General features: G+C 44.3%; 1 protein-coding gene across 1 annotated transcript; it reads left to right on the top strand.

Moving 5' to 3' along the window:
- The first annotated feature begins 773 nt into the window (after positions 1-773).
- Positions 774-22,300, top strand: LOC125931867 (glycine receptor subunit alpha-4). Its single transcript, XM_049644130.1, has 9 exons — positions 774-877; positions 4,304-4,434; positions 4,718-4,785; positions 5,437-5,660; positions 5,799-5,881; positions 7,381-7,521; positions 10,832-11,046; positions 15,867-16,016; positions 21,955-22,300. Exons 1-9 carry the CDS (start codon positions 807-809, stop codon positions 22,243-22,245), a joined length of 1,374 nt encoding a protein of 457 aa, XP_049500087.1. The 5' UTR covers positions 774-806; the 3' UTR covers positions 22,246-22,300.
- Positions 22,301-26,458: the final 4,158 nt, after the last annotated feature.

Raw genomic sequence — 26,458 nt, 5'->3', positions numbered from 1 at the left:
CCATCCAGAGGGTTGAGGAAAAGCCAACCCTGCCCTTGGCCTCCCTGTGACCTGCTCTCAAACCTGAAGCTGTCAGCTTGAGAAAACCCAATGCCTCTGCCTAAACCCTCTCAGGTCTTTTTCCCCCTTACAAAAATCATTAGGATGTTACAGCTCAGTCCCAGCTTAGCTCCAGGCTATAAGGGACACTGCTGGGGAGCTGGGAGCAGGGCAGCCTGCATGCATTCCTCCAGCTGGAGAGTTAGAAGCTGGACAGAACACCTCCAGCCCTCTCCAAGCGGCAACAGAGGCAGCCCAAGGTCCTCCCCAACACACGACACTCTCTGAACCCCACTCCAGCTGCCAGACGACTGTGCCTTTAAATTGATGCTTTAGGAGGGTGCACCTAGGGGGAGGTGGGAGGGAGGGCAACATCTTCCTACCAGTCGCCCTCCTTCCTTCCCTCCAAGACACTCCAGGGTTTGGTGAGTGCTGCCCAAAGACAATCTCCTTCGGCTCCCTGGCAGGCAGGCAGGCAGGCTGAGGCCCTCCGGAGCCCCTGGGCAAGCCAGAGCAGGAGCTGGTAGGGTTATCCAAATCAGGATCATTTCCAGGGGGGATAGTTCTGGCCCCTGACTGGTAACGGCAGGACAGAGAAGAGAGCAGAAGAGGAGGGAGAGTGCACAACTCCTAGCCTGACCCCACAGGCTCCATGTGAGCAGACCAAGTTGGAGGAAGGCTCTGTACTTTCTGCAGCATTCCCCTTGCTGGGATATCACACCTACCTTGGCAGCCAGGCTGAGAAAAAGCTCCAGGTTCCTTGCGGAATGACAACTCTTGTTCCTGCGACCCTCTCCTTCCTTCTCCTCTGGACCCTGCCAGGGCAAGTCCTCCTCAGGTGAGCTGAGTCGGAGTGAGAAGAAGGTGCATGCAAACACTGGCTGGGGGCAGCAGGGGCTTCTGGCACAGTTTCCTCTAAGTTTACAAAAAAGCTTACAGTCTGGAGGGCTCCAGGGAAGGACACTCTCCCCCCAACCAGGACTTGGGAGGCTTTTGTGAGGAATGCCAAGGCCCCAGAGCTGGTGGGAAGGCTTCTGTATGGGTGAGATCTTTCTGGGCCTGGGTATGGGCTGGGTATATGAGCCCCAGAACAGAGGTCATCTGTCCTGCCATCCTTTCCTGTCTCCCTACTAGTATGGCCACACACTGCTCAAATTCCTAAAAATGACACCAATGTCTGTCAGCTGCCCACCAAATAGGCTTCAAAGTAGCAGGGATTTGCTCTAAACCATATCAGAATGAAGCTGAGCTGAGCAAACCTTGTCCCTCTGCAGTCACCCTGCCTGTGCACATGTGGCTGCTTGCTGTCCCTGAAGGGGCACTAAGTGAAAATCATTTTCTGGGCTTGAGGGCAAGACATGCTTTCAGCTTCCTGTAAATGTACTCCTACCCATTCCCACTTTCTCATGAGACCAGGAGCCAGTCTAGGTGGACAGGGTGAGTTGAGGAGGAAAGATAGCTGTGGTTTGGGCTGAACTGGTCATAAGAAGGGTGCCTCCTGAGGTGAAGAGGGCCAGGTGCCACGGTAATAACCTCCTCCTCCTCCTCTTAATTCAAGGAGCACACTAGGACTGCTTGTCTCTGAGGAGCCTCCTGCCTCACTGCTTACAGATACATTGGCTGGCAGGCAGGCAGGGATGTGATATGTGTGGGGCAAAAAACTTCCTAAGAGTGAAAAATAGCCCAGAGTAGAATGGCAGCTCAGCTGCAGTTGGTAGGAGGATGCAGGCAGAAGGGGGCACATGGTGGAGCTCATTGGCCTTCCTAGAGGGGAGGCTGCCTCAAGGCCCAAGCTTTAGTGGCAGCATTCCCACTTGGACAATTAGAGCAAGGCAAGACCTTAGGAAGTCTTGAGTCTAAGCCTTTCATTGTACATATAGAAACTTGAGTCCTAGAGAGGGGAGTGACCTGTCCAAGGTCACTCAGGCACCACCCAGGAGCAGAATCAGAGCTCTTCCCCTACCCCACCCCAGAAGCTTGCATGAGAAAAAAAATTTAGTTCTGGAACTATTGGGAGAGGTGACCTGAGAGTGGGGCCGAAGATGCTGGCGAGGGTCTGGCTGCTCCATGTACAGGACAGTGTGGCCTCCCAGCAGGCAGGTGGCAGGTGGCCAGCAGCAGCACGTGGCCAGCATGGACATCCTGTAGTGAAGCCACAGATTTCTGCTTGCTCCAGCACCACCGCCAGCCTCCTTGGGTTTTCAGAGCATGCTTAAGCCACCTGCTCTGGCAGCCCCTGTTTGTGGCCTCAGTGGTCTCTGTTCCCAGAGTAAGGGCTTCCTTTGCTCAGGGGATTCAAAGAGGCAGGAGTCTAGGACATCAGGGTGTGGCTTCCACTGATCTTCCCCCACTCTGGTTCCTTGGCAGCCCACCCTGGGCTGCTTGCATCATTGCATAGTGGTAGATGGACTTCGTTTTGAAGTCAATAGCTCTAGGTTAGAATCTTGGCTTTACCATTTACTAGCTGTATGATCATGAATAAGTCACTTTATCTTGCTAATCCTCAGTCTCCTCATATATACAAGGGGGATAATAATAACCTTTATCTGAGAGCACTGATGTGAGAACTAAACTAGATAAGGTGAGTAACGCATGTAGCATGATGCCTTAGCTATTTTTCTTATTTTACTGATCACAGTGCATATGATCTATATGGCCTAGCATGGTGCACAGATGATGTACCAGGGTCTGTTGGCTCAAAGAGAATTAGACCCAGAAGGACAGTAGTCACCCTGCCTCCCAACCACAGAGTGTGGCAATAGTAGTGGCTGTGAGAGAGCTAACTCTTGTGGCTAGCACAATGATGATGGCAGGATGCAGCAGGAGGGCTAGGCCCAGCCAGGAGTCCAACCTGAGTTTGGCCCTGAGCCCTACCTTGGCCCTCAAGGCTGAGCTCCTGGTCCCTAGTCTAGCTGTTGGCTGGTAAGCAGACAAGAAGGCATGTGGAAGGAGTTTTGCTGCTCTTAGAAGGAAACTTGTCAGGGGAGAAGGGGCCCAGCCTCTAGGTTAGGCCAAAGCATACTGGTCCTTTCCTCAAAATCAAGCTGTTAGGGGGAAAAGATGGAAATTGACCTTTTTGGAATAGCCATCCTTCTGGGAGCCCTTCTCATGCTTCTAGAGACCTGCTACCTCACCTGTTTTGTTGCCAAAGAGAGTTTATATGCCTGAAGCTTCCCCAAGCATTAATTGAAATCCAGCTCAAAACATAGCTTCCTGTTGGACTAAACACCAGAAGCCAAGTCTCTCTCTCTCTAGAAGCTAGGTGAAGCTAGGTCCCTAGATCCTGAGTGGCTTAGCATGAAGGCTAAGCAACTAAAACCAACTCTCAGTGATGCAAATTGTCCCTGACTCCTTCCCATCCTTGGCTAAGCCAAAACATTGCAGCAAACATGCTATTTCCAGTGAGTTGTCACTCTTCAAAACACCTTCAGAAAGAGAATACTAGATTAGGCCTCAACCCCTTGGGTTTGAGCCCTGATCCTGTCACTCACCAACTTTGAGACTTTAGGGTAGGCCACTCCTCTTTTGGTTTGTGTCTTTATTAGATTCCATATATAAATGAGATCACACGGTATTTGTCTGTCTTTGTCTGACTTTTTTCACCTAGCATAATCCTCTCAAGATCCATGTTGTTACAAATGGCAGAACTTCCTTCTTTTTACAGCTGAATAATATTCTGTTGTGTGTGTGTGTACATATATATGTGTGTGTATGCGTGTGTGTATGTGTGTGTGTGTGTGTGTGTATACCATTTATCCATTTATTTGTTGATGGACACTTAGATTGTTTCCATATCTTGACTATTATAAATAGTGCTACAATAAACACAAGGGTACATATATCTTTTTGAATTAGTGTTTTAATTTTCTTTGTATATATTCCCAGAAGTGTAATTGCTAGATTATATGGTCATTCTAGTTTTACTTTTTTGAGGAATCTCCATAATATTTTCTATAGTGGCTGTTCCAATCCCACACGTCACTTTTCTCATCTGTCTTCACCCTCACTATACTGAGAATTGTGAGGGTAAAAAGATCTCATATATGTGAAAGCACTTTTTTAGGACTAACTATTGAGCTGCAGTGTTGGCTTATGGAGGTTTCTGTTCTCCTCATTTTGCAAATAGGTACCCAGACACCCATGTTCTCCTATCCTCCTGCCTGATGGAGAGACCAGCCAGAGGTGTGTAGGGACAGGAAAGTAGAGGGTCTGTGATAAATGTAGAATACAACTGGCCTCAGACTTCTTTATCTATCCTGTCCAGAGTGGCCTTGGCAAAAGAGGAAGTCAATTCTGGGACCAAAGGGCCCCAACCTATGTCCCCCTCTGATTTCCTGGACAAGCTTATGGGACGAACATCAGGATATGATGCCAGAATTCGACCCAATTTTAAAGGTAAGAAGCATTCATCCTACAAAAACCCTTTCTTCCCCACTCTTCTTTGGAGCGCACTGCCATGCCACCCCTATTGTCTGCCCCAAGAAGAGGAGGCTGGGGGCACAGGGCTAGCTCTTACAGTTCAGAAGGAGCGTCCCCTCCCTAGTGCCCATGGGTCTGTGTAGCTGGCACTGCCTTCTCCCAGAAGTGCCTTGGCCTTAAGCTCAGGGAGGGAGTCCTAGAACATGCTTCCAGACTCCTGGAATGCTCTGCCAATATGGCTGTGTTTTGCCACCTTTAGGCCCACCTGTGAACGTGACTTGCAGCATCTTCATCAACAGTTTTGGCTCTGTCACTGAGACTACTATGGTAAGGAGTCTCTTTGTTCCCTGCTTCCATTCTGTGTGAATGGAAGAAACCCACCAGATACCAAACCTTTCCTCCCTCTGCCTTCCTCTCCCTGTTTCATGATCATGGCTAAAGCCATGGGATGTCTGAAGTTGGTCACTGGGAGATATATTTCTCTAGCCTGGGGTTCAGTGGCTAAAGGCAGACTAGCCTAAGGAGCAGATGGCCAATCATGGGAGGTAGCTTGGTACAGAGCACAGTCTTTGGAATCAGACAAAACCCATGTTCAAATCCTGACTCTACCATCTAATAGCTGTGTGACAGGTTACTTAAATCTCTCATTTCAGTTTCCTCATCTGTAAAATGGGGATCATAACAGTACCCTCCTCACAGTGTTGGTGTAAGATTTAAATGAGATGATGCATATAAATAAAGCACTTAGCAGAGAGCCCGGCACATAGTAAGTGCTTAATAAATGTCTTTTCCCTTCCCATCTTTGCCATATCAGGCCAAAGCAGGATCCTTATCCAGTGGAAAATGTCCACTGCCCCTGAGATATGCTCCCAGCATTTCCTCCTCATGACCCTCGTGCCCATGACCCTCCTGCCCCTGCCCATGCTGGGTCCCTGGAATAACACTGCCTCTGAAGGGCCCATATGTGCACCCTCCCAGGACTACCGGGTGAATGTCTTCTTGCGGCAACAGTGGAATGACCCACGCCTAGCCTATGGAGAATATCCTGATGACTCTTTGGACCTTGATCCCTCCATGCTAGACTCTATCTGGAAGCCAGACCTGTTCTTTGCCAATGAGAAAGGGGCCAGTTTCCATGAGGTGACCACAGACAACAAGTTACTGCGCATCTTCAAGAACGGGTATGTGCTCTACAGCATCAGGTGCACCTGGTGGATGCCCAGGAAAGTTTGGGTCAAGGGGAAGAAACCAGATGGAGGCTGAGGGGTGGAAAGAGGGTCCCCTGTGTTGTACTTGGCCGCAGTAAGCTGATGTCACTTCTTTTGTACTGTCCCTACCAGGCTGACCCTCATTTTGTCCTGCCCAATGGACCTCAAGAACTTCCCCATGGATATCCAGACCTGCACGATGCAGCTGGAGAGCTGTAAGTGTCTCTAGAGAGTCACAGAGCAAGGCCTGGAATATCAGGTAGTTAACCCCATCCCATGATATTCTAGACAAGAAAAGGGCAACCCAGAGTGGGGACTTACCCTTACACACAATCAGTTGTTGGCACAGATGAGACTAGGAGCCAGGACCCACTAACACCCAACCCAATGTGTTTTTCCATCCTCACACTGTTTACTGGTTTGGCTATTCCACAGGGCTGGGGAATGGGAAGGTAACAGCTTTACATACAAATGTGCTTGTGTTGGTTGTGGGGGGTTATTTTAAAGATACTTTCTCTGCCAAAAGATATTCCCTCTCACAGTGCCTGGAGTAATTCTACCTTTACTCACCCTGAGTTAAGACATTCAAGATGCCTATAAAAATGCCAGAGACGGTAGAGGGGGTACTGAACCCTGATTGCTCATAAACAAAGATAACTTGTAGAGAACCAGAAGAGGACAATTCTAGGCATAGGACAGTGCCCAGAGTGTCAAGGTGAGCCAAGGGCTAGTCTGTGGCAGGGGTGCCAGCTTGTAGGGGCTGCCCCAATTGCAGAGAAGTCAAAGGATGACAAGGCTGGACCATCACCTATATGCAGTCCTTGGCCATCTCCTGTGAGATCAATACATATGCATTCAATTCTCAGAGAAGAAGGCTTCTCAGACTGCTTCCAGCATATAATAACAATGATGGGTAGAATGTGGTCAGCTCTTTAGAGTTCAAACCACTTTCACATCCTGGTTCTTATTACCCCCTCACAACTGTGAATAGTACGTAGAACATTTTACCAAAAGGGAAATGACTTGCCCAAAGTCACACGGCTACTCTGAGTCAAGGCTCTACATTGGATATCTGTGGGCCTCGGTGTTTCTTCTTCCAATTCTACCTGACATGTGTGAACACAGTCAAATATATGGCAGGAGCCTTTACAAACTGCTAGCTGTGAGCAACTTGGCATGTTCAGATGTTAACTCTCAATATCTGCCCCAGTTCAGGGCCCTGGCTAGGAGTCTGTGGTATGCACATTGTCCCATGCATGACTTGCAGGGTACAAATAGTCTTTCCTCCCTGGGGTGAAGTGGCAGAAGGCCTAGTTCTGAGGCTGGTTCAGTTCAAGACATGTGGTCAGTACACATCCTTACTCCACTGGATTTGAGACATGTCAGGAGGTTCCTAGCTGGGTTCCTTGACATCTTTCCAACCCTTTTGACCTGCTTTATAGGTCTGCCAGAATAATTTCTCTCTGGGACTTTCTAAAGCTTGAGAACTAGATAGAAAGGAGTCTGAAATCTTTTTTCTTTACCTACTTAGGTTAGGCCCATAAGACAATTGACCAAGTACCCTCTTCAGAAAGGTTTCCCTTTCTAAGATGAGCAAGAAGCTCCTAAAACCCAGGCCTTACCTCCTCATCTGTTCTTTCTGCTGGTTCTAACCCTCTCCCTACCCCACCCAGCACCACACTCTGCAGCCCTTTGCCATCTCTGTCACTTTTAGTTGGCTACACCATGAATGACCTCGTGTTTGAGTGGCTGGAAGATGCTCCTGCTGTCCAAGTGGCTGAGGGGCTGACTCTGCCCCAGTTTATCTTGCGGGATGAGAAGGATCTAGGCTACTGTACCAAGCATTACAACACAGGTAAAAACCAGGATCTTTACTGGCTGTAAGCCACAGAAGGGCCTCCAGAGGGAGGAAAGGGAACAAGGAAGCCAGCTTTTATTGAAAGACCACTCTGTGCCAAATGTGCTAAGTGCTTCATATGCCTTATCTCATTATGGTAGGAATTTTGAGCCCCATTTTTCAGAAAGGGAAGACTAAGATTCTAAGAAGTTAAATCAACTTTCCAAGTCATATACCTAGAAAATGGCTGATTGAGAGTTCAAATCCAGTTCTAACTCCAAAGCCCATATTTTTGTCCCTATCACATGCTGCAGAGTAGATGGACCTGTGCCAGTGAGTGACAGTAGTGTCCCACCTGTCCTGGGGCTAACATTGTATAGAAAGTGGGGAATCTACATCTGACAGTAGCCAATGGCTCTGCTGAACCAGGAAGTAATAGGCTTCAGGGCACTGGCAGGCTTAACATCCACGCCTCATACTCAGCCACCATCAACCAACTCTTGAACTGGCTTTTTTTCCCTGATGTGAAATGTGGGCCAGGAAGTGGAGAAAAGTTGCTTTTCCAGCTTGAGCATCTGCTCCCTGCAGCTTCCCTAAGAACTACTTGTTCCTCAGTTGCCCTGGAAATTTGGCTACAAAGTGCTATGAACCTGAGGTAGAGGCTAGAGGCTAAAGAAGGGAAATCCTTGGGGCACTTTGGTGGCTCAGTCAGTTGAGCATCAAGCTCTTGATTTCAGCTCAGGTCATAATCTCACAGTTTCATGAGTTTGAGCCCCACATTGGGCTCTGTGCTGACAGCGCAGAGCCTACTTGGGATTTTCCTTCTCTGTCTGCCCTTCCCCTGTTCACACTCTCCCCGCCTCTTTCAAAATAAATAAACTTTATCTTAAAAAATGGAGGTAGATCCTTCTATGGTGTACTGACACGCTTTGGGTACCACCTTATGAATATGTGTGTTTGTGTATGTAGGGGTGTGGGAAGTGGAGATAGGAACAAACCATTGAATTTAGAAAATGCTCATGGGAGTGGAAATCAGTAGAACTTGTATTGGGGAGAAAACTGGCAATTTGTATATAGGTCAGTGGTTTTCAAACTTCAGTCTGCATTATATTTCCCTACGGAGCCTGTTAAAATGTTGATTCCTGAGCTCTGCCTATCAGAGATTCTTATTATATGCACTTGGAGTGATGCCCAGAAATCTGCATTTAAAAAAAATTATGTTTATTTATTTCTGAGACAAAGAGACAGAGCATGAGTGGGGGAGGGGCAGAAAGAGAGGGAGACACAGAATCAGAAGCAGGCTCCAGGCTCTGAGCTGTCAGCACAAAGCCCTACGTGGAGCTTGAACTCACAAACTGTGAGACCATAACCTGAGCCAAAGTCGGTAGCTCAACCGACTGAGCCACCCAGGCGCCCCAGAAATCTGCATTTGAACAAGCATCTTGAGGCTTCTGATGCATACGTTGAGAGGCATACTTTGAGAAACTTTAAAAGTTATTTTTTTCCTTATATATTGATCTAGGAATCCCACTTCTCAGAATTTATTAGAAGGAAATATTCCAAAATACCACATTGACTTTAGACCCCAAGAGGGTTCCTGGGTCACTGCTTATACAGCAAAGAAATTAGGACTGTTCTAAATATCCACCAACATGACAGAGGTTAAGTAAATTACACAGTGCATCTGTTTGGTGGAATATTATCCAGATGTTTAAAAGGATGCTTGCAAGATTCTTATATCAACATGGAAAGTACAAGTGGAAAAGGCTAAGATTCAAAGCTGTATACACAGAATCATTATATTGTGGTAAAAGAAACAAACCAAAAGCATGTGTTTAAAAATCCTGGAAGGAATTATCACTAAATATTTCTAAAGTAATGTGATACAGTAGATAAAAGCAACAACTTTGGAGTAATATAGAGCTGAGTTGGAATTCTGATTCTACCATTTACTATTGGGTGCCTTCAAGAAAACATAACTTAATCTCTTTGAGCCTCAGTATCCCTATATGTAAAACTGGAAATAATAATTTTACCTGCCCCAAAGAGTTGCTATGAAATTTTAATGAGATAAACTATATAAAATCAGGGCACTTAGTAGGGGCTTGATAAATGTGAGCTTATAAATATTATTATTTTTCTCTACTTCTCACTTCTTTCCTATACTAAATAAGTATTAATTTTTTAATTAAAAATAAAACTACCATTACCAAAACTAGATAAATAGATAGATAGATAGATAGATAGAAAAAATGAAGGAAGGAAAGAAAATATGGATACCTAACAAAGACATGTCATAGCAAAAGTCTGGGGTGGGGTGGACTCTGGGAAAAATAGGAGGTCACAGCATCACATAGCCATAATCAGTCATTGATGAAGTTACTAGCCTTGAGGAATCAGGCCTGATAAGAGCAAACCTAGTCCAGAATAAAATAGCAATATACACATCCCCTGCTTTTTGCTTTGGTTATCCTAAGCCTCTGCTGCTGGGAGAAGCTCTGAGCTAGTGTTTTCGTAGCCTCAGGGCATGGGAAGCAGGGTAAAGTGAAGATGGCTGGCAGAGGAGGCAGAGCATTGGTACATGTGCTTTGGACTAATGCACTTTTTATTGGTGGGATAGAATGCTGCTGCCTGATGCTCTCTGGGCACCTGCTGCCTGCTATCCAGAGCTGATGTCTATTGGACACTGTTTCCAGATAGTTCCTATCCAGCTCTTCCCACTTGCTTAAGATACAGACAGTGTTTATTTCAGTGAATTGTTGTTGCTAGAGAGCATCTGGGGTACCAGCAAGCTCAAGCAAGGCTGCTGAGACTTGGGCAGAGTTTAAGCTCATTGCTTTGTTAATAATGACGATAGCACCAACTACCCATGTGCTTAACACCCCAAATACATTACCTAATTTAATTCCTACAATGATGGAGTTGATATTGTTGTTACTCTGTTTTATAGGCGAGGAAACTGAAGGTAAATTAGCTTGGGTGCTTTGCCTGAGGTCACACAGTATGTGGAAGGTTCAGAATTCAAACCAAGGCAGTCTGGCTCTGGAATCCTTCTGTGCTTAATCCTCTTGCTGTGTGGTCACAGGGAAGGCCCTCTTCTGGAAACTAGTGCTTGGACCAAGAGGCCAAGTCTTTGATGGCTGCTCTGACAGCTTCCTTAGAACAAACTTCTGGTGCTCCTTGGGACTATTTTTGAAAGGCTCATTTATTTGCCCAGCTGAGGCTCCCAGAGGCTGACCTATAGAGATAGGGATGCCCTAGTCCTGCCTCTCAGGCTCAGCTGCAGGCTGGGAACCTGAGGCCTGATACCTCACCTCTTTCCTTACAGGGAAATTCACCTGCATCGAGGTAAAGTTTCACCTGGAAAGGCAGATGGGCTACTATCTGATTCAGATGTACATCCCCAGCCTACTCATCGTTATCCTGTCCTGGGTCTCCTTCTGGATCAACATGGATGCCGCCCCTGCTCGTGTGGGCCTAGGAATCACCACTGTGCTCACCATGACAACTCAGAGCTCTGGCTCCCGGGCATCTTTGCCTAAGGTGAAGAGACATGCAAGAGAACTTGCTTGCCATAGTCACATTCATAGTCCTGTTCCCTTCTGATCACTATTTGCCTTGGATTTAAGGTAGAGGAGAGCCATTGAACAAGAGCATGTGGCCGGAGTTTTCTCTTCCCCTACAACATACTGCTAATGATATTGCTAAAGATGTGGAAGATGAGGTTGTGGGTGTTGTCTGGGTAGGGACTGAGCAGACAGTGCTTGACTTACTCTGACTCTTATCTGGAAATACTAGCATGTCCAAAATCAAAAGACCTTTAGCAAGTAGAAAGTCCCACTCCCTCATAGTACAGATGAGATGAATAAAGCCCAGCGAGATAGAATAAACCTTCTCAAGGTCATGTCCCATAAGAAACAAAAAAATATATAAGGATTTTAAACCAACATCTGTCTCTTACTATGTCAGAAGTTGGACACTATTATAAAGAGCTCTAGAGACAACGTCCATTCTTTTGGGGTGAGAACATTTTGAGGTAGCAAATGGCAGTTAAAGTCAGTGGACTCTGAACATTTGTGGCCTGGTGATGCTTTGATTACACAAAGAGATTTGTGCTCATGAAACTGGGCCCAGGTTCTTCCTGCCTTATGTCTCCATGTAGGGAATTAAGAGGTTACCTCAATGTCCTTACAGTCAGCAAGATTCTGAGAAATCAGGGAACAAACTGATTCATTCATTCAGTAAATATTTATTGAGCATGTACTATGTACCAGGCACTGTTCTAGGCCATGGAAAAATATAGGAAGCAAAAGCAACACAGTTACTTGTGGAACTTACTGTGAACATAGTCCCTCTCATTTTGATTTGATGGGAACCAGGCCCTGTGATCTCCCATCTCCCAGTGCTTATTCCTAAGAAGACGTTTACAGGGAACTTAAACAGGGTGTAATCTCAGCATCCATGGTGAATTTACAAACTTGCCATGGGATTGGTGTAGTGGTTAAGAGTAGGAGATTGGAGGCAGGAAGATTTGGGTTTAAGTTCCACCCTCATCATTTACCAATGGTATTCTTAGGTAAATTCCTTAACCTCTCAGTCTCTTTACCTGGGACACAGGAATAATAATATTACCTCTTCCATAAGGTTATTGAAAGAAATAAATAAGATAATGTATTAACACAGACAACAGTGTTTGGCACCTAGTAACCACTCAATAAATGTTTGTTATTGTTAAAATTGTTAGGTGTTAAGTGGAAAGAATGGAGTGGTGGACCCTGGGGCTAAAGCAGCTGGTGATGCTCCCAATTATCTTTGAGTTTCTGGAAAACCTTTGAGGTAACCAAAGTCCTCTAGTGATAAACAGTGACAAAGTTCAGATTAGGATCAAGTGTTTCAGGGGAAGTTGTCAGAAAGTATTTCCTATAAATGTATTTCCTAAATGGACAGGGATATTGAAAAGGCTCTGAGAGACAGACGGGGTTTAAGCAAGGATGAAAGGGCCAGGTGGGGCTGTGATGGCTGTGTTGTGGTAGTAGACTTGTAGGAAAACCAGAGACAGAAAAGTAGTTCAGACCTTAGAAACCTGCCCTGGTTTATTGCAGCTGCCATGCAAGGAGATTCTTCTCTGACCTGCAGGGAGGTTGCAATTAGCGCCTTATTCTTGCCAAGATAACCTCCTTTTCTAGTCCCCTCCTGTGAGCAAGCACAATCTGTCTGCTCCTAGGAATCACTTAGTTTCCTCATTTGGAAAAAAAAATGGACTTTGTTAGAGGGCTGTTTGTTTGCAGTATTTTGTGCCTTCTCATCATATTTTGATGACCTTTTTGTGGTCTCATTGACCAGTAAGCAAAATATGTAGGCATTCACCCCCAAAGTAAATAGACTCATTGGCCAGCCCACAAAGTAAGGGACAAAGTCAGGGAGCTTCTGTTCACTCTTGAGTTTGTGCAATGTTAGATTTGGGGAGACCCCTAAAGAAAGAGGTGGGATAAAGTCAGGGGCTTCTGAAAAGGTCAGTAATTTCACTCCCAATACAACTCTAGTGTCCAGGATGAGAGAAGCAGAAGCTCACTTGTATGGAATTCAGCTGGCATGGCCATTCCTCATGCTCCCAGGAAACCACACTTTCTTTGCCTTTTTGGGGGCTCCCAAAGGCACTGATCACAGTCTCTTTGCCTGCTCTCAGTCTACATAGCTCTGGGTGGCTCAGACCAGGACAGAGGGCTAAATGGAAGTTTCTGCCAGAGACTGACAGAATTGACCTAAAGTTGCAGCAGGGAGGAGGGACCCAATTTTCTTGAGAAACTGTGATCTAAATGGCCCACTACTTCTGGGGCAGGTTTTAGTGAAGAGGGCCAAGAAAGCAAGCAGAAGCCAGCAGAGACAAATACACTGCTAAACCATCCACCTGTCCATCCATTCATTTACAAAATAATTGCTATGTGCCAGGCACTCAGCTAGGCCCTGAGGATAGAATAATGAACATAGTAGAAACAGTCTCTGCCATCAGAGAACTCACAATCTATTGAAGGAAATGGCCAGGTATATTTGATGGATGCTAAGAATGTGTAGGTAACCTGGGCACATATAGCAGGGGCAACCAAACCATACTGAGATGATTATGGAAGGCTTACCAGAGAATGTCATATATAAAGTGAACATTTAAAAGTTATCGAGGTTGGGGTACCTGGTTGGCTCAGTTGGTGGAGCATGTGACTCTTGATCTCAGGGTTGTGAGTTCAAGCCCCATGTTGGATATAGAGATTACTTAAAAAGAAAGTGGTTTTTTTAAAGCAATAGGTAAATGAGAAACACAGAGAGATTGTCTCCTTGGGAAACTACTGAAAAAATTTATCATGGGAGAGTCACAGATTACAAGAGGCAAGATGAGGCTGAAGAAGTAGGCAAGGGGCTAAATGTCATGCTAAGGGGAGCATAAACTGTATTGTAAAAATAATGGAGAGCCATGAAGTTTGTAAGCAGAGGAATGATATAATTAGGTTTACATTTTGAAAACAAAACTCTAGCTGCTGTCTGGAAAACATATTGTAGGTGGCAAGCATAGATGCAGGGAGACCATTTAAGAAAGTGTGGAGTCATTCAGATGAGCTAGGATAGTGAGTGGATGGATTCCACAGATATTTAAGGTGTATTATTGACACACTATTGTTAATAAGACTTCATTCCTGTGGCTTGAGGTGTCCTTTCTTTTGATGGTCCAAAGCCCTTCATGGACCTCCCTTGTCATTACCTTATTATGGATTTTCATAGCACTTACTTGACATCCCTGGGGACACAGTGGGACTGGGAGATGGTGAATGAAATAGGATGCCCTCTTAATAGGTGGCAAAGTGGAAACCCCAAGGGATGCTTAATCAGGGTTGCCTTAGTGGAATTGTCTTAAAAGAGAGCAGGTTTTCTCAACCTTAGCACTATTGACCTTATAATTGTTGTGTGTATGTATGTTTATGTGTGGGGGGCGGGGGAGGAGTCCTGTGCATTATAGTATGTTTAGCAGTATCCCTGGCCTCTACCCACTAGATGCCAGTAGCAACCCTTCCCCAAATTGTGCAACTAAAAATATCTCTAAACATTGCCAAATGCGACTCAGGTGAAGATGCAGGGGGGGGGGGGGGGGCATCACAAGAACCACTACGGTAGAAGGTTTATCCAGTGAGACCTGCTCCTTACCTGGGGCCTGTAGCACCCTCACTGCCCAAAATAGCTGGTAAAAGAGGTTGTCTGTCATGAATCCTACTCCAACTGGGGAGTCCCATGAGGTGGGCTCAGCAGCTCAAAACTATGTAGGGGGTCCATCTGGTTGAAGAGGTGAAAGGACTTCATAAACCTAAGTTCTGTACCTCTCCTGGCCCCACTCAGCCAAAACCCCATTCCAGGAGAGGTAAATGTTCAATCTTCACAAGGGAAATGGAAGAAAAAAGTACTTAAAAGGCTTCCAAGGCAGGTAGTGAGAGGAGAGCACTAAGAACCAGATAGGTAAATGCCAACAGCACCTTGAAATTAAAGAAGTGTCTATAGCTGGGGGTTGAGTGGCATTCCCTTGGGCCACCGAGCTCAATTCTTTAGGAGGGCCTCTCTTTTTTATTATTATTTTTTATATTAAATATAATTTATTGTCAAATTGGTTTGCATACAACATCCAGTGCTCATCCCAACAGGTGTGGCAGGTCCTCTCATAAAGAGCAGAAGAAAAAAAACACACAGGGTTAAGAGAATAATGGGGGTAGAGGAGGGAAAGGAAGGAATTCCTAGTCTGATATTGAGACTGCAGCCTCGATGAATAGCAGTGACGCTGAATTGAAAGCCCAGAACCCCCAAATCCTAGTGCCAACTTCTCACTGAGTAATCTTGGCTAAGACTTTTCCTCTTTAGGCCTCAAGTGTCCTCACACGTCTCACACGGGAATAACAAACCGTGCCCAATTTCCATCAGAGCTGTGAGAACCCTAGGAGATTAACAGAGGGCAAACAAAAGCAGTGTTCATGTTCATTGCTGTTTATTGAAAGAAGAGAATCAGAAGAAGATAATAATGAAAAGAATAATAAACAGGAACAGAAGCAGAAGTAAGAAAGGAATAAAAGAAAGTAAAAGAAGTGTAGGGAGGAAAGGGAGATGGAAGTGGAGGGTGGAGAGTGCAGAGAAGTAAAGGATGATGGGTAGCCCGATCTCTTTCACAAGGGCCTTCAGGCAATGGGACATATTGTGGAAAGCTTCTTTAAAAACCAGGAGAAATTCAGGATAAAACTGAAGAATAGCAGGCAGTTGATATGGGCTGGCAAACAACTGGATAGACCATGGAAGGGCTCCAAGAAGGTTGACTGTTCTGTTGGTTGATGTTGCAGGTGTCCTACGTGAAGGCAATCGACATCTGGATGGCTGTGTGCCTGCTCTTTGTGTTCGCTGCCCTGCTGGAGTACGCTGCTGTCAATTTTGTCTCCCGTCAGCATAAGGAATTCATGCGACTTCGAAGAAGGCAGAGGCGCCAATGTATGGTAAATATAACTAGAGTGGGGCCCACTTCCTTTCTCCTTTGAACTCCTTCCTCCCTACTACTCCTCCCACAAACCAAGACCCAACATAGTGCTATAAGGTCTAGACAGGCAGTCAGGAACCCTGGATTCTAGTCCTAGGCTGGTCACAGATAAGATAAGTATTTTAACCTCTTTGATTCCATTTTTTTATCTGTCCAATGAGATGTTAATCCCTGTAAGAGCAGTCTAGTAGAGTGACTAAGAGCATGGACATACAGGGGTGCCTGGCTGGCTCAGTCAGAAAAGCATGTGACTCTCGGGGCACCTGGGTGGCTCAATCAGTTGAGCATCTTACTCTTGGTTTTGGCTGGGTCATGACCTCACAGTTCATGGGTTCAAGCCCCAAATCGGGCTCTGTAATGCTCTGGTTTCTCTTCAAATCGCATAAATCTTTCGCCTTTTACCAAATCGGGCTCTGTGCTGACAGTGCAGAGCCTACTTGGGATTCTCTCTCCCTCTCTCTGCCCCTCCCCTGCTCTCACTGTCTGTCTCTCTTTTAAAAAAAGAGCATGTGACTCTTGATATCAGGATCATGAGTTCAAGCCTCACATTGGGTATAGGGATCACTTAAAAATAAAATGTTTTTTAAAAAAGCTATCAAGGTAAATGAGAGACACAGAGATATTGTCTCCTTGGGAAACTACTGAAATAATTTATCACGGGATAAATTAAAAAAAAAAAGAGCATGAAACAGTGCCTTGCACATAGTAAACACTGAAAAAAAATGTTAGCTAGTATTAGAACCATGTCAATTTAGTCAATATGAGATTACTTTGAGAATTAGTAATGGTTTTCCCTGGCTCTCCCCTCACCCAGGAGGAAGGTACCCCAGGTTGCCATACATTGATTGGTGGTTAAGAATTCAAGAGTCCGGCATTGGGGCCTTTCTAGGGAAGCATTATAAGAGGGTCCCCATAGCTAAGCTGGAATTGAAAACCACTACTTGCCTCTTCTGGCTGTTGGATTTCTTCACCTTGATCTTCATTGGGTGCATCAGAGTTGTTGGGTGTATCAGAGTTGTTGGGTGTGAGGTGTTGTTCTCCCTCACTCTTGTTTGTTAACCCCATTTCTTCTACAGCAGAATGATCACCCAGGGGAAATAGAGATCTTGTGACCCTGACAACAGAGGCAGTTTGCCCCTCCCCATTGCCCAGACAATGGGTGCTAGGTATGTTGTCATGACAACAGAGGTTCCTGGGCCACTTTCACAGAAGCAAGTGCCCAATTATGTGCAAAGCCAAAAGCCTTTGCTGAGCTACATACTGGCGGCCTAATAATCAGAGTTCTGGTCTATCTTGAGCTCTGACTCCTTGTTTTCTGCCCAATTTGGAGGATTTAAAGCCAGAGAATATACACATATGACCTCTTAGGGGAGAGAAAATGATCTGATCCCACTGGCTGTAGCCTATTGGGGCCACTCCAGCACTAAGATTTTCTCTCTTCCAAATACCCCACCTCCCACCTCAGTTGCTTCTGGAGTGCCCAACCATATGTCCACACTAAAAATATCTTTAAAAGCCAACTCCTGGATCTCATGTCCCTAGCTAAGATCCCTTTCTGCTGAAAGCAGGGCTCCTGTTTCATCTATTGGTTTGTCAGAATTCATCAGTTCTTGCCTGGACTTTAGTCAGGCTGAGAAACATGCCCTCTAGTGGATTGATCCACAACTGCATCTCCTTGAGTAGGACTCCTTCAGGAGGCTTAAAACCTTTCCTATCGCATGCTGAATGTTAGAAAAATAATATATAGACTTGACAGAAGGGAAAGAAAAGAGTGCTCCCTTTTCTAAGGTAACTGTCACTATCCCCTCTTTATCTGTGTCAAACCTGCCTTCAGCTACCAAAATCTTATCTTTATAGGGGTTTTAATCTTGATGCCTTCTCAATGCCTACCTGCTGCCAAACAGTTCCAGTGTCCTTTTGCCAGCTAAATTGCCTTTGTGAGTGTCCTAGCAACAGAGTACTGCTGCAATTACTGTAGAACTACCCCAGGTTGACACTAGTCCCACCTCCTTCCCTGCACCTCTCCAGCCCCCAACTGCCCACAGCCTATCCCTTCCTGGTCATATATATGTTGATCCTGACATCATAATGGAGTCTGTCATAACCAGTGCTCAATTATTACAAAGTTATAACTACGGCCTGGGCCCCACTTAGGCTCCTGAATCCTGCCAAAAAGTGGGCTAGGCTTATTACTAATATAAATAAAACCTGAAAATCAAAACCTGTGCCATTAGCCCATGTCCCTTTTTGTGTTTCCTAAAGCCATTACCATTGCAGTGGAACTGTAGCAGGAATCCTGGAGGCCACTGAGCTGGCAGGAAAAGTTTATGCAGAGTTAATCTATTTCCAGAACCTCTCTCTGGGCTGTGCTGTTCCAGCTAGAAAAGCAGGAGTCTTTGGTCTGAGAGGAGCCTCTTAGGGGAGGGGAGAGCAACCATATGATTTTCAGGGAGCCCTTAGCCAAGAGGAAGTTAGGAGTATTTTAGGAGCCAGCCAGCTGTTCATCCAGCTCCAGGCTTAATCATGTTCTCTAATCTCTCCTCAACCACCCATCTCCACTGCATGGTGGCCTTTTTTCATGTCACTGTCTAAAATAGTTTAATTTCTTTTCCATACATTTCTGCTTTGTCTTCCCAGTTAGGCTATGAGCTTCACAGGGAAGGGTCTGACTCTCTTTTTTTACAACCTCACCAGGCCTTAGCACTAGGCTCTGGACACAGCAACCATGTTACCTATTCTACCAACCTTTGCAGGCTCATTGGAGAGGGCAGTATTTCAAGCTAAACAGAGAGGAGGCCTTGCCATTATCAGCAGAATAACTTGAGAAATGGAAGAAATTTCAAAATACTGCCAAGTCCTCTCAGGGGCTTGGTCCCAGAACCCTGCTTGCCTCTCTCCTTCTGCCAGCACTTCCCCCCACTCTCCAATCTCTTCTTTTCATTCACTTCAATACATATTACTAAATACCTATCACTCTTTCCCATCTCCACACCTTACCTCTCACATTGTTCATTCCTTCCCCAACTTGGTTTTGGAATATCTTTACTCTCTAGCACCCAGCTGTCCTCCCCTATAGATACCTGCAACAAAAATATTCTATTTCAATAGCCATGGAAGCCACTAAGTGGTGTTTATGTCTCCATTGTCCCTCCCCCCTCCCCAAACACACCTCAGAATTTGGCTTAAATAGATAATACTCCTATCCAAGACCCCAACCCTTGGATTTCAGACCACTTATCTTTGTCACCAACTGCAAGTGGTACAACATGTTAAAATCAAAAAGAGTCAAGGGCAGCTTACTCTAGAGGTCATATATTTTGTCCCATGAGGGATAGCTTTTTTTCAGCCTGGTAAATTTTTTCCAAATAATTCCCTTTAGATTTACTATGATTTACTATGATTGGAGAAAAGAAGTAAATGAATCTATAGAAACAGAAAACGGCAGTTGGATTCAACTTTCTTTTTCAGAGTCTTTGGCAAACATATTCCATACTTTTATCCTCTAGCTGAGGAGCTGAGAAGCTGAGGAGATAAGACTGAGCAGTGGGGAACTAGGGGTGTGAGGGACCCTGAAATGGAAAGCAAAAGAGAAAATTTTTTTTCCTCTCTCATGTTTAAATTACTTGAAAGATATTTTGTTTACCTCTGGTTCTTCATTTCCAAAATGGGTCCAACACAAATGCCATGTAGGAAAAGTATAAAAATGAACTAGAAAATACAGGTGAGGTGAGACACGGCCTTTGGTGAAAGGTTATGGAAGTAACTTTGAGCAGACAGCTAAGGCAGCCCTACTGCCACTCAGGGTCAAAGCAAAGCCACAGTAGTGAATTGCCTCTGGCCTACACATATACAACTCTCTTCACAGAGATTGGCAAAATCAAAGATTGGGTGGCAAAGCTCTCTGGTTGGCAGACTTATATTCTTCCCTATGCCAAAAGTGCCAATTTTTTTAGAGGCTGAAGGGCATCAGGCCATTGTGCATGGGTGGGATAAGGAATAATCATTTTTTCTGCCAAGCACTTTATAACCGAGTAAGACTCTCTTCTGAGTAGACTCTTCAGTTTGAGACGCTAAGAGGATGCCAGCTTCATGAGAACAAAGCCATTCCCTGTCTTATATTCTGAAGCATATGTCTCATCAGTCCATTCATTCATTCAACTAATATCTACTGGGTGCCTACTGGATACCAGGCACCATGCTAGGTACACGGCAGTGAACAAGACCAATGCCCTTCCCAAGGTCTGTCCTATGAGCCCACAGGAAACAGAGAAAGAGATGGAATCTGTTGGTAAATATCTGGCCTGAACTTGCCCATTCCTGATGCCCAGCGACAGACTCAGCCTTCTAGTGAAGTAATAATCAAGGGCTACTGGGACCCACAACACCAATATCTCACCTATGAAGCCACTTTTCAGTGTGTTACCATAGCTGCAAAGGTCCCATTATAAAGACCCTATGATGTCCTTCTAACTATACAATGTGTTTAAAACCTACTTTATCCACATTATATATATATATATATATATATATACACCTATATACATGTATATATATACATATATAAATATACAGATATATGGCATATCAATTCAGTATACGTATACACTATTCTGTTTTAGCACTAAATGTCCTGAGTCTTAGGAAGCCCCCAGTCCTAGGCAAACCAAGGAGGTAGTAGGTATCATCCCACAAGGGGGCATTTCACTTTAGGTGATTTCTTAGATAGCTGAAGCTTTTACTCCTATAAACATCAACACTTGCAAAAATTGTAACCATCTTTGAATGAAGTATTTTTAGGTTCTAGTGTGTACTTAGCTGTCCTCTATTTTCCAGACTGTGAACCATCATTTATAATGGCAGTGTGTGCTTTAGAAGTAGACAAAATTAGGTGTGTCTGGGTTGTATATAAGCTAAGAGTAAATAGGCTGTGAGTAGGGGCCTGTAGGGCTCTCATATGAGTAAAACTCTCTCTATTGATAGCTCAGGGTCTTTGGTCCTTTCTCTTTTTATTTCTATGTCTCCTTCTTTATATCTCTCCCTCTCCCTCTTCCTCTATCTCTATCTTTCCCTTTATCTCTCTTTCTGTCCTTACTTACCTCACTTTCCAACTATTATAGCTACTTAAGGTTATCCGCTGACTATTGGATAAATGAACTTTGTGTAGCTGCTACATTATTTAATGCTGATATAAAATTTATTTCCCCAATGCTAATGTGTTCATCATAATGCATATATTCTACATAAATGTAATATGTATTGGGTAATAAATGTTACCCTAGATGTACTGACCCCTTTGTCAAAATCTGCTGACTTGCAGAGAAGCACATGTATCTGCAATAGAGTAATCAGCTTTACTGTAACTTGAATGACCAACGAGGTTATTTAAAACTTTTGGAATTTTCAGCTTTGAATGGAGATAAACAATTTTTTAAAAGATACTACATAGAAGGAGAATTAATCCTGAAGCTTTTGAAAGTCATTAAAGTCAAGTTCACCAAGTCTAAATATCTTAACTGTGCATTCTAAATGTTTTATTGTTCTGTTTATTCTGTTGATCACCAGTCAGAGATAACTCGGCATTGAGATATCTTTCTCACAGTGGGTTTGCACTTCGCTGGGTTTTAGATGGCTTTAAATGATGTTATGCAATTTAAAAAGGCATCTTGGGGTTTATCTGCCAACGGAATCATAAAATATACCATATGTACCATGAATAGCTGCTGAGCATACATCTATCTCATGAGTTTTGTGACCATAAAAAGCATGCAGTGGTCCTGTGTACCAAGTTACCTGTCTGCATAGCATCACCTATGAGATATTTCTGTGTGGCCTGGTCTCTATTCCTCTGCCTTAGAGCTATAACCTCAAATTCTGTCTTTTCTGCCATGTAATTTCAGGAGGAAGATATCATCCAAGAATGTCACTTCTATTTCCGTGGCTATGGCCTAGGCCACTGCCTGCAGGCAAAGGATGGAGGTCCAAAGGAGAGTTCTGACATTTATACCCCCCAACCTCCAGCCCCTCTTCTAAGGGAGGGAGAAACCATGAAGAAACTTTACGTGGAGCAAGCCAAGAGGATTGACACCATCTCCCGGGCTGTCTTCCCTTTCACTTTCCTCATCTTCAACATCTTCTACTGGGTTGTCTATAAAGTCCTACGGTCAGAAGATATCCACCAGGCACTGTGAATAGGGTACGGCTAAGGGCTAGAAAGTCCAGCTGTTGTCTTCCTGCTTCTTCCTGTGTGAGATTCCCCTTCCATTGGATTCCATCAGGAGCTTGGAGAGTTCATTTCTGGAACCTCAACAGCCAATCCCAAAGCTATGCATGTCTACACTGCATGGTGCCAGTGGTGGCTGTACTTAGAAAGAGGGCTTATCTGCTCGAATCCGGTTATTCTCCATGCTATCCCATTTCTCATGAGAGTAAGGTTTGGCCATATTTCTGAGTCCAGGATGACCTTTTTCCCTTGCTGGAGCCTGTTTTCCAATTCTCCAGTGGAGAATTTTCAGATCATTGCTACTATATTCTGGCATTTGTTATCTTAACCTGCATCTTTCTTCATGCTGTTACCTCCCACCCAGAGCCTGGCCTTTGCTCTGTCCTCTGTCCCTCCTACCACAGGCTCAAATAGGCAATCTTTTTCATCCACAAGTGCTGCCTTTTGTGACACAGTCAGTTGTCCTTGACTATGGGAAGAAGGCAAGGTGACAGGTTCCCTACCTCTCAGCAAGGTGGGAACAGTCATGGGCTGCACTGAGGTAGGGTATTGCTATATTACTCAACAGAGAGGTCTTCAAATCTCCTAGGATGTTCAACACTGTCAGAAATGTTGTCAGGAATCTTAGACTCTCATAAAATCCACCCTTCCAGATTCATCTGAACTTCCAGGTCTCAGAAATATTTGTTTTATTCCCTAACTAGTATGGTGGCAGGGTATGTTTGGCTGCTCAGGACTGTAAAAAGAGAAAAATTCTTACTCTTTAAGAAACTTAGTGATGTTAGAAAACCTTCAAAAAAAAGTGAAATCCAAGGTAGTAGGACCTGGAAGGAGTAAAATATAGAAAATATCCTAAGAGAATCTTTTGTTGGCTGGGCTATCATTTGTTTCTTTTTCTCTGAAGTCTTTTTATTTCCCAGGATCCCTCATTTTCAACTTGCTCCTTAACCTTCTTTTAGTGAGCAAATAAAAGTGCCATTCAACTTTGTCCAGGATAATGTGGGCTTCAAGCTTCCTGGAAAGGAACTAGGCATATAGAAGACCCCGATCCTGGACAAACATTGACTTGGCCAACATCAGAGTAGTAGTTGTAGAAGTTAAAGACCCATAAGTTGCAGTTATTTCTTAACCCTTCTCTTGTTTTTCTTCTCCTTCCACAGTGAGTAAGGGTGGCAGTCAGTTGAAGCTACCAGAAATGTCAGAATAGAGAGGATGTGAAAGAGCCCATTTCAGGTCTGAAATACCAATGGGACATGGGGAAGCATGGGTCTGGTATGCTGAATCCTTTGAAATGACACAACTATGAAGCACTGAAAAAGGGAAGATTAAAGTATAGGGCTAACAGCTGGAAGATGGGTGATCCAATGATCTCTTAAATATCTTGTCCATTTCTCTGAACCTAGAATAAGTACCTATGTGAATCTAATCTCTCTCTCTCTCTCTCTCTCTCTCTCTCTCTCTCCCTCTCTTTCTCTCTGTTTCATTCCTCCCATCCCCTCCCTCCCTCTCTTCCTCAAAATGGCGTTCCAAATTGAAAGTCAATAAATCCAATGACCAAAGCAAATCCTACAGTCAAAGCAAGAGCTCACCTCTTTCTTTCACTCTTTTTCCTATTGAGCTCATCTGCTCTTTTCTGTTCACTGAGATACTCCTCTCATCTGTCTCTTGGTTTTGAGGAGAGAATTTGGGCTGACCAGGACAGCTGGACCAGAAGTTAATCTTACTGATGATATTAATTATAACTGTGGTGCCAACTGGATTCAAAACTAAAGGACTGGCTTAAGGGAGGAGATTAAGAGGGCAGAGAGTCCCTATTTTCCCATTTCTTCCTAGGTAGTGCCAATCAATGAGAGGCCACGAGCAATACCCCTTTGAAAGGAGCAGAGAGTATCTCTTTGATATTCTCCATGGCAGGGCTGGAGTGTCAGGCTGCTGCAGCCCGAAGGCGGGGGCAGTGGGGGGTGGACTATGGAGATGAGCTTACTGCACAGAGCTCTACTTGTTATAGATCTTGTCCAGATGGGCCAACTGCACAAATCTGCCCTGTTGGAAGTCTCAAGAACAATGCCCTAGAGACAGCTACAGCACTGAGCAATAGAGCCTGCCCAACTGGGACTCAATTCAGTGCATCAGCTGGTGCTGGGAGCCAAAGAAGCCAAAGTACCAACCAACATAATAGCCCAAGGGAGTTCACAAAGCTACTGAGAGGCAATGCCAGGTGGAAGGTACTGTCTTTCCCCATCAGAGCCCCCAAGCGGAGAAGGGAGACATGGTGTCAGAATCAGGTGGAAATGACTTTCATTTTCCTCATCCTTACCACACATGTATGGAGGAGGGGTGATGGGAAAGCTGGATCCCACTGGAAGTATCTGACACCTACCAATCCATTCAATCATGAAATTCTTGAATGTGGACACTTTTCACCACAGTGAGTTGGCGGGAGGTCACAGAAGAGACTCACTTGAAAGTCACTTCCATTTATCCTCATAGTACTCATCCCTCCAGAGACCCACACTACTTTCTGTTTTAAAACAGCATTTTTTCTTTTTTCTTTTTTTTAAGTAGGCTCCATTCCCAATGTGGGGGCTGAACTCATGACCCTGAGATCAAGAGTTACATGCTCCACCAACTGAACTAGCCAGGCACTCCAAAATGGCATATTTTCTAAAGGAGAAAAAAACTTCCTATATAAATAAAGTGCTTTGGGTGTTTTCATTAATTCATCATTAATCTTTAATGTCAGTTGAATATTTTATGCATATATTTTTCCAGAGAAAAGGGAGTTATTGTCATGCAGTTGTTGTTAAGGCTTTCTGATTTTCCATTTTCCCTTCAGTTTGCTCTGCTCTTTGGAAAACCAGGAATCTGTCTTCCTCTTTCCCCTCAATCCACCAGCAGGGCCTCTTGCTCTCCCAGAATTCACAGTCAAATCAAAAAGAACTTTTGATGTGGAAGAAAGGTAGTGAATACAATCTATTCCTTTTACTTTCTCCCATAAGCATTTCTCCCCACCTATCACCAAAGAACTGACACTTATAGTTGAAATATTAAGTTCACTCTTGAAGTTATATTCCCTTTTCACTGAGCCATGCAAATGTCCCAACTTTGTCCAGAACCTATCACCTCCTGGAAATCTTTATATGTTTCCCCACCTGCCTCTCTCCCTTCTCAATTTACTATTCTCAAGATTGTAATTATTATTGTTTCTGGCTGTCAAAATCTTAAATTTAAATACACTCTGTTGAGATTAAAGATCTTCCTAGGCTGCACTGCTGATAAAAGACAAATCAGCCAAGCATGGGAACTATCAAGGGATTAGGAACTCAGGTAGTATTATCACTTGTTGAATGGAAGAAATGTAGAATAAGCTCTTTGATGGCAGGGACTGCATCTTACACAGCTTTTTAGTTCATGCAGCTCCTGATACATAGCAATACTCAGTAGGTATATATAGAATGAAAGTATGCCTTCTCACATGGTTTATTATATAGCACATTTTTATTCATTCCCTTTTCATTAACCTATTGATCACAGAAAAACAGCCTTAGAAGGGGACTTATCAAATCAGATAGAACTCACACACACATGTGCATGCACACACACACACACCCAAGCTGGTCCTTGGGTATAATAGAACCAAAGTTAAGAAAACATCAAAACTTGGTAAATTGCATTGTTGAATAAAGAATGATAATGATCTGATTAAACATTAATACTATTCCAAGTATGAAGACTAATAAATATCAAACTATATTTCAAAAACCAATCACCAAATGAAAACTCTGGCAGTGACAAGCGAGTACAGAAGTGGGGATTTTGGCATTACAATAATACACTTCTCCCTGATCCACATGCTGTTCCCACTGAAGAGCCAGTCATCCCTGAAAGGATAGCAATTCGGCTGTTCTCCCCAGCCCTATACTGCTTGCTCTATTATACTTCACATCTAGGATAACATTTACATTCTACAGACTTGGACTAGTGGCATCAGGACAGCTTGTTAGCAAATCTGAGGCTGGAAGGAGGAAGGACACCTGAGCCAGGAGCTTTCTCATTCAGAGTATTCTCTGCATGGAGGGATGAAGCATGGCTGCTGAAAAAGCCACCTGAAAAAGTCACATGAGAACTCAACTGTTGCTACTCACCTGACTAGCTCGGTTTTTTTAGTCTCTGCTTTCACC

This window comes from Panthera uncia, chromosome X (assembly GCF_023721935.1).
Source record: "Panthera uncia isolate 11264 chromosome X, Puncia_PCG_1.0, whole genome shotgun sequence".
Lineage (NCBI taxonomy): Eukaryota > Metazoa > Chordata > Mammalia > Carnivora > Felidae > Panthera > Panthera uncia.
The sequence above is the reverse complement of the archived record's forward strand: the minus strand, read 5'-3'. Positions and strand labels throughout refer to the sequence as shown.